General features: G+C 35.7%; 2 protein-coding genes across 4 annotated transcripts in view; one reads left to right on the top strand and one right to left on the bottom strand.

The window, feature by feature from the left end:
* The window catches only part of LOC110018553 (QWRF motif-containing protein 7-like), an 8956-nt gene extending 5404 nt beyond the window's left edge, over positions 1-3552 (bottom strand). Inside the window, exon 1 of the mRNA XM_020715905.1 lies at positions 3406-3552. Within this exon, the coding sequence (XP_020571564.1) occupies positions 3406-3552 (147 nt within the window). The remainder of the gene's footprint in view (positions 1-3405) is intronic.
* Positions 3304-7500, top strand: part of LOC110032920 — a 13699-nt gene continuing 9502 nt past the window's right edge. For 2 of the 3 annotated variants that reach the window (XM_020736722.1, XM_020736713.1), the window contains exons 1-2: positions 3605-3695; positions 4816-5000. In XM_020736722.1, the coding sequence (XP_020592381.1) occupies positions 3690-3695; positions 4816-5000 (191 nt within the window). In that variant the 5' untranslated portion in view covers positions 3605-3689. Of the gene's footprint in view, positions 3559-3604; positions 3696-4815; positions 5001-7500 lie in introns of those variants that run through there. The other variant, XM_020736729.1, reaches the window with a different exon arrangement.

The following is a 7500-nucleotide window of genomic DNA, read 5'->3' as shown; positions in this document are numbered from 1 at the left end:
TAAAAACATACTGTTTTAGTGTATTTTTTGTTTTTAACAACCTAGTTTACTTTTAAAAAAGTTCAAAGCATCTAAAAGTTGTTATGAGAACACCCGGTGATGGATGCTTAAACCCTAAACCCTATTTATGCACAGAACCCTATTGAGGCGAATGGTTGGGTTATTCTGTTTACTGTCCAGATTGCTCTGATTTACAAATTTCCCTTGGTGGTCATTGAGACTGATTCTATGACTATTTTTAAGATACTTACTAAGACCAATGCCCCACCATGGAATTTGCTTTATCTTTTAAACATAATTTGGCATCTTCTTGATACTCATTATTTGCAGGTTCAATATTCTTTCATCCATAGGGAGGGTAATGCACCTGCTGACTTTTTGGCTAAAATTGGCCATACTAAGATCTCTGTGGGCCACCTTCCTTCGAATATGCTAAGGAAACTTTTGCTTGGGGATAAATTAGATTCCCCATACATTCGTGCATGGTTTTGGTTCTCTTAATTTTATTTGTTGCAGGTCCCTTTGCATTTCTTGCAGAATTTACTAGAGTCTTCCCTCTCTATTTCGTTGTTTGATGTTGAAGTTATTAGCTATGCTCAGAATGTTTTACTTCCCTGTTTGGTTTCTGTTGCCCCCTGCGGTCTGGATGGATTGTTGGGCTTATAATCTCTTTTGCAGCTTCATTCATCAACTTCTCGGTTATTACATGGCTTCATTCATTTTATGGTTTCTTAATTTTAATTGGGATTTTGGTCAAAATTGGTCGAATTGGTCAAATTTGGTTCAATGGGTGGCTAGGATTGATTTTGGGAGTGTTTGAAATGATTTTGGGGGTTTTGGGAATCTTTGGGCCATGAGGGGGCATTTTGGTCATTTTGGAATAGTTAGGGGTATTTTGGAAAGTTCAGAAATTTTGGTGTGTTTTGGGTAATTTGAGTGGCTTGAGAGGGTTTGAGATGATTTTTGGACAAAATTTTAGGAATTTGGAAATTTGAAAATTTAGGGTTTTAGGGGCAATTTGGTAATTTTTGGAAAGTTTGAGGTCAAAAGGCTAATTTAGGTATTTGGGTATAATGAGATTAATTGAAGATGCTAATCATAAAATTACCCTTATGGTGCCATGAGACCAAGGGAGCTCACATTTTGGATGGCTAAGGGTTTGGGGGACCATCTACATGAGTTTCCAAAAGAGTAAGGGACCAAGCTAAGCATGTTTGGTTAAGGGTTTAGGTTGTGAGTGAATGTGAGGGGTTTTGAGTGTGTGTGTGTGTGCAAGACTGATCATGATCACACCACCCAGGGCTAACCCTAAGGCCAAACAGTCTTATGGGGTCTCTTCTTGAGCTTCCTCATATTGGCTCCACATACTAAATGCTAGAGGTTAGAACCAACGTGTGGATATTCAAGAGAGCAAAAAGGCATTTGGAATTTCTAATGGTGATGGTTCCCTTACTAGTCCTCTAGAAATAGTCATCAGGAAAATCATATGGCTAGATCCTAGGCTTCTAAGGAAAAAAAGACAAGACCTCAACAAAAAGTAAGGTCAACAACCACTCACTTCTTATGACGAGCTTATCCGTGCACTAACTGTAGCTCGGATGATTGTGTAACCATTTTCTGTCTGTGGGACAAGAGAAAGTACATGTAATCTTTAGTTTATATTGAATCTCTTCAGCTGGGTCAGGCCCTTTGGTTTTTCACTTTACGGGTTCTCAATATAAAAACTTCTAGTGTCTCTATTAATTAGTTTTATTTATCTACTTGTGTGTTGAATTCTCATGCAACCCTAAGATGATAATTCATTACTCTATCGCCGTGAATTTTCTAGTATCTTCTTGCTTTAGTTATATATGCTCTTACTGATCATTTACAATAGAATGTACTTTAGAGTATGCTTTTTGCTGATGATATCCTTCTTGTGGATAAGACTATAGAAAGAGTTCTAGAAAAACTTGAATTATGGAGGTTTGCATTTGAGTGTAAAGGCCTCTGTATGAATATATATAAACTAAACACCTAACATTCTGCACCATACAGTTTTTAGTTGTAGTAGATCTAGAGATAAAGTTGTAACAATAGATGATCAAATCACTAAAGCATGTGAACATTTTAGGTATCTTCTATATATAGTTCAAAGCGGTGGTCATAGATGTGGGCTTTATTAGTAGAATTCAAGTTAAATGGTTGAAGTGGAGGAATGCTCGGGCTTATTGTGTGATAGAAAAGTATCGCTTAGACTCAAAGTAAAACATTATAAAACAATGGTGAGACCTGCAAACCTGTATAGTGCAGAATGTTAGCCTATAAAAGAGAAACATAAAACTAAGTTAAGTGTTGCTGAGATGAGAATGCTTAGGTGGATTAGTGGCTCGACACTTAGAAACAAAATGTGGAATGAATGTATCAGTGAAAAGTTTGGTGTAGCTTCAGTGGCAAACAATATTAGAGAGAGTCTTCTTAGATGGTTTGGTCATGTTAAATGTCGACTATCTAATGGTATGATTAGGAGTGTAGATGTTGTAGATTCAAATTATGTTAATAAATGTAAAGATTGACATAAGTAAACTTGTGCTTATTGTATAAAAATTGATTTTAATTTATTAAAATTAAATGAAAATATGACACTCAATAGATCACAAAGTAGAAAAAAATTAATGTAACCGACCCCACTTTGTGGGATGAAGGTCTGTTGTTGTATGTCAAAGATTTAGGTGATATGGATGCAAATATGAGTGTTTAGGGGTTGTTTAATTTCAAATAGTATTTAGTTTAAATAGGATTTAATAAGTCATATATATTTGAATCTATCAAATCCTAAAGTGTTTAAATCCTGAAAAAATATGTTAGTAAATTAATCCCAAGAAACTAATTGAGAGTTTTAAAAGGATTTTGTAGATATTATCATAATAAACATTAAAAAATAAATTTTCAATAAAAAAAGAATACAAATGAGTATCCAAAACCGCAAACTACATAAATAATGAGCATTTAAATTAATTACGAATTAACTATATAACATAAGAATTAATAATTTTTTAATAAACCAATTATTATTAAATAATAATTTAATATTAATCAATTAATTGTTAATTATATAAATTAAGAAATACTTAAAATTTTATTAAATAATTTAAAATTTAAAATTTTATTTTATTCATTAATTAACTATTAAATAATTACATTTAAAATTATCTAATTATAGTTATTTTGATAATATCTAAATTAATTATATTTAGTAATCAATTAAATTAATAAAAGTTAGCTTAAATAAAAAAAAAATTAAAAACACAAACCCGACTAATATTTTATCCTCTTCTCCTCTCCGCCCGAAAACCCTCGCCTGCATCCTCCCCCACTCCCGTTTCACTTCCCACTCCGCCCAAAGCCTCGCTTATCTCCCTCTACCTCCTGGTTTTGCTCAAAACCATCGCCTTTGTAAACGAACCTTCGCGATAAAGCCGCCATTAGAGCTAGTTGGAAGGCAACGACGGGATCGGGGCTAACAGAGACCACTGAAACCCCTATCTTTCTCAGACTCCTACCATAAACCATAGGAAGGTAAGCCTGTTCCCGCCTTTTTCCTCTTCGCTCGTCCCGGATGTACTAAATCCTCCAATTCTCAGGATTTACCAAATCCCCGATTTACGGCGAATCGACATAATTTTGGGATTTACCGAATCTCACGATTTATGGAGGTGCGTTTTGCCGTTTGACATGATTTAGGCTTAAAACCGGCGAGGATGTGAAAGAGGAAGATAAAGAGAAAAACCTATTTCTTAGAACTCTAAACCCTAATCGTAAATCCTGCTTTGCGATCCCTTTACGAATCCAATGAGAATAACCTACCTCTTAGAACCCAACCTAATCTTCCGGGAGACTAGCAACCCCGTGGTCATTAACTCTCTAGTGCTACATGTGTTTTAAGCTTTTATATACATAAAGATCTTTTAGAGAAGTGCGATAAAGAAAAGCATAAGTCTAACAGCTTTGTTTGATACACCATTATAAATAAATGTAGCATAAAGATCTAAAAAATTTGCTAAGTGTAAATTTGGATCCTCAGACAGGTTTCCCCAAATTGATTGTTATGCACCATTTGAATAATAGGAGGCGTTAATTTAAATTTGTTAGGTAGTAAATACATAAGAATTGTATAGCATTAAGTAAATGGCTTTTTCTGTGCCATTTGCATGAAAGGCACCCAATTCTTATGCATTTGCTTATCTCTCACCTAAACCTTGATATTTACACGTATAGGCTCAAATCTTTGATATCATATCAAAACTTGTATTATTATCAATTTTTAAAAGTGCAATATAGTAAAGATTTAAAGCGTTGAAGTTTTATATATATAAACATCAAATTTTAAGTGTGAGATTCATAAACATATAATAATTGTATGCTACATATGTAAAATTTTCCATATCTTTTGACGTGGAAACGGGCAAGCCTTCCTCAAATTCTCAAAAAATTGAACTTCAACAAATGGAAATCAAGGGTGAACACAATACTTTAAAAGTTACTGTAGGATTAAATTTTAGTTAAAAAATTAAGATTATCACTCAAAATTTAACATAGTCCTTGTAAAATATAAAATTTATAGCAATAAAATTAGACTTCTGATTAAATTAGATATTATTCATATCTCTTATGTTCGGCCAATTTTTCTCTTGCTCTGATTTCTTGTTACTGGATTTTGCACTGTTTATGCTTCATCTCTCTTTTTGTTGCGTCTTAAGCTGAGAATTGCAGGATTATCTTGTTTTAAAGTAGATGAATTTCACAGTCAAACATGCTTTAACTTATTCTTTGCAGGTTGTATTTGGATTTCTTATGGCAACTTCATCCCCATCTCCCTCTGCCAAGGTTGGCGAATCGTTGATAGCCACTGCAACTGTAAATGGTAATCTCAAGTCCGTAACATTTGACACCCCCAAGCAGAACCTTAGAGGGCTTAACAAGCCTAAATGCACCAAATGTGGCAACGTTGCTCGTTCAAGGTATGCATTTCCTCCTTTTTTTTTTGTAATTTATTTTTCAATCTTATTGGCAGTGCTTTCTCTTTCCAAAATGCATATATTGAGATGGCCATTGTAAGTCACCTAGAAAGAAGATGAATATCAATAATAATCAAATATAAATGATATCAATCAAAATGTCTATTTTTCCATAGATGCCTTGTGGGTTTCAATGCTTTGCAAACTTTAAATCTTTTATATATTTTTCTTAGAACCTGCTCACTACTTGGAAAATTTTTAACTAATTGCAGCTTGTTGTAGGCCTCATGATAAGGGTGCGTTTGGGGCAGCTTGTGCGTTTCAGGATAAGCTGCTTATCCTGAAACGCGGCCCGCGGGAGGGCCGTGGGGTTCGGTTCGCAGTCTGCGTTTAGTGTAAAAACTCAAACGCTGTTTCGAATAAGCTGGTGAAGCGTGAGAACCAAACGGTACAACGGCGTTTTGAAAAGGATGCCCGTACTTATAAGCTGCCCCATACGGGCCCTTAATACAATGATATTATAGTGCTACATTAATGGTCTTTCAAGTTTATATGAGATAAATTCAATCTGCAAGCCTGAACTTGCATTGCATCACCTTTTATTGTATTTCTTCTTAAATTTATGAAGGAAAATTTACTTCCATCTTTGATTTTCTATGAAATTATCATGTAATATTCTTCATTAGTGCTGAATCTCGATCTATTTGTATTAATTCAAAACACATGACAAAAGGGGAAAGAGATGGGGTCAGAGGAAGAAAATTCACTAAAATCATGCGTAAATTCTTGGCTCTAAAGCCTATAGAATGAGCAAGACATGTAATACAAGGAATTGCACGAAGCTTGTAGCATTAATAAAAAATTGTATTAGGTAATCAACTTACTGGAGAAGTCACCAGGTCCCCTGGTAGGTCCGATTGTATCTCTATCATAGGCAACTTGTTTGGCCTGCTTGGCCTATGGAGTTTGGTATGAGCGGAGGTGGAGTCATCCTTGAGCTTTAGTTGATGCGTCTTTGTGATTGGTGGGCGAGCCCACCTTGCTACTAGCAGGTAGATAACTTGGATCCGGCTGGACAAATTTGTCTACCTTGAGCTTGATCTGTGAGCTATCATCATTCAACTTGGCCTCTATATCGGAACTGATTTGACAAGCTAGTGCTGAACTTAGCTTGTTGAGATCTTCCCTTTTGTTGTCATTTTAGGAAGTTTGCCCTAGGGGTGTACAATTAGTACAAATCCTTTTTTGAAAACGTAATTTGTATTTTCGTATGGAAAGAGAATAATTTAAGAAAACAGGTAAATATTTTTAGATATTTGTAAGATTTTACATACTTTTCATGTGCTCTTAATACTCCACACTTGCTCTTATTTGGTTTCCTAAATCATGCTTCTACCATCAATAATTAAATCCATTAAGATCTGGATAGGTGTTAATGACAGACAGAAAGTTGAAATGAAAAGGGTTCGAGTAATGTAACAATAGAGAAGTAGTGGAAGAGAGTGGATATTAGGTGTGTCCAACTACTTTGAATGAGTTTTGACTCATGTTATAAAGGAAGTTCTATAAAGCACGGTATAACTGTAAAAAGTAGAAAATGACAAGCCATAAATACTGTTTTTTCTCTTTTGGTTCTTTTTAGATCTCGGAGTCGCCAACTTGCCTTTTTGTATGTCGTCGTATAATTTTCCTATTCGAGTAAATCTCCCTCTTGAACCAAATGGATGATTCGAAGAGGAGAGGAATCGAATAGTGAACTAACGTACTACAACAAATAGGCAAACAAATCAAAAAAAGAAAAAGAGACGGAAGGTTTATATAGGGATAATTCTCGTGTGATGGATCGAGAGTATACATCCAAACAAAATCGGATTGAAGTGCCTTGGAAAAAGAAAACAACATCCACGAGTAAAATCTCTATATGAACTACCCGTAACCAGAGAACCAAAAAGAACATTTTTTGTTCTGGGGTCAAAAGTCTCCCAGAGGAACGTATTCCTACTGGTTAATTACATCTCGGGGGATACCCAAGAAGACTCTCGATGTAAGGAGTTTCGCTTTATCATTATGAACATGGGGTATAGGTTATCAAAAAGTGATTATTTCGTATGGAATAGTCTCGATGCTTTGAAGCTCACGCTGCACCATCGGGCGGAAAGTGAATCTCTCACGCCAAATGGATAGCGGCTTCTCAACTCACGAAACCTACGAATAACCATAAATCACTTCAACAGGGGTATCCCAATACGTCATAGCACATCCGGACCGTAAGGGCAGAGGACAAATCGTCGTATCCCGAACAGGCGGCAGCTTATCGGCATCGGGTCATCAAAGTGACACCAACGAAGTCAAAGGAGCAGAAATGGCTCAACAGGGGTAGTTAAAAGGCAAGGAAAAGTGATCCTAGGAGGTAGAGATAGTCAAGTCGGGGTACCACGGACCCGTTGTCCCAAACAACTGGGACCCTAAGTCTACCTGGTCGTGAAGGTAGTCGACCCAACAC

This window comes from Phalaenopsis equestris, unplaced genomic scaffold (assembly GCF_001263595.1).
Source record: "Phalaenopsis equestris unplaced genomic scaffold, ASM126359v1 Scaffold000002, whole genome shotgun sequence".
Taxonomy (NCBI): Eukaryota; Viridiplantae; Streptophyta; class Magnoliopsida; order Asparagales; family Orchidaceae; genus Phalaenopsis; species Phalaenopsis equestris.
Note: the sequence above shows the minus strand (reverse complement) of the source record. Positions and strands in the feature narration are given on the sequence as shown.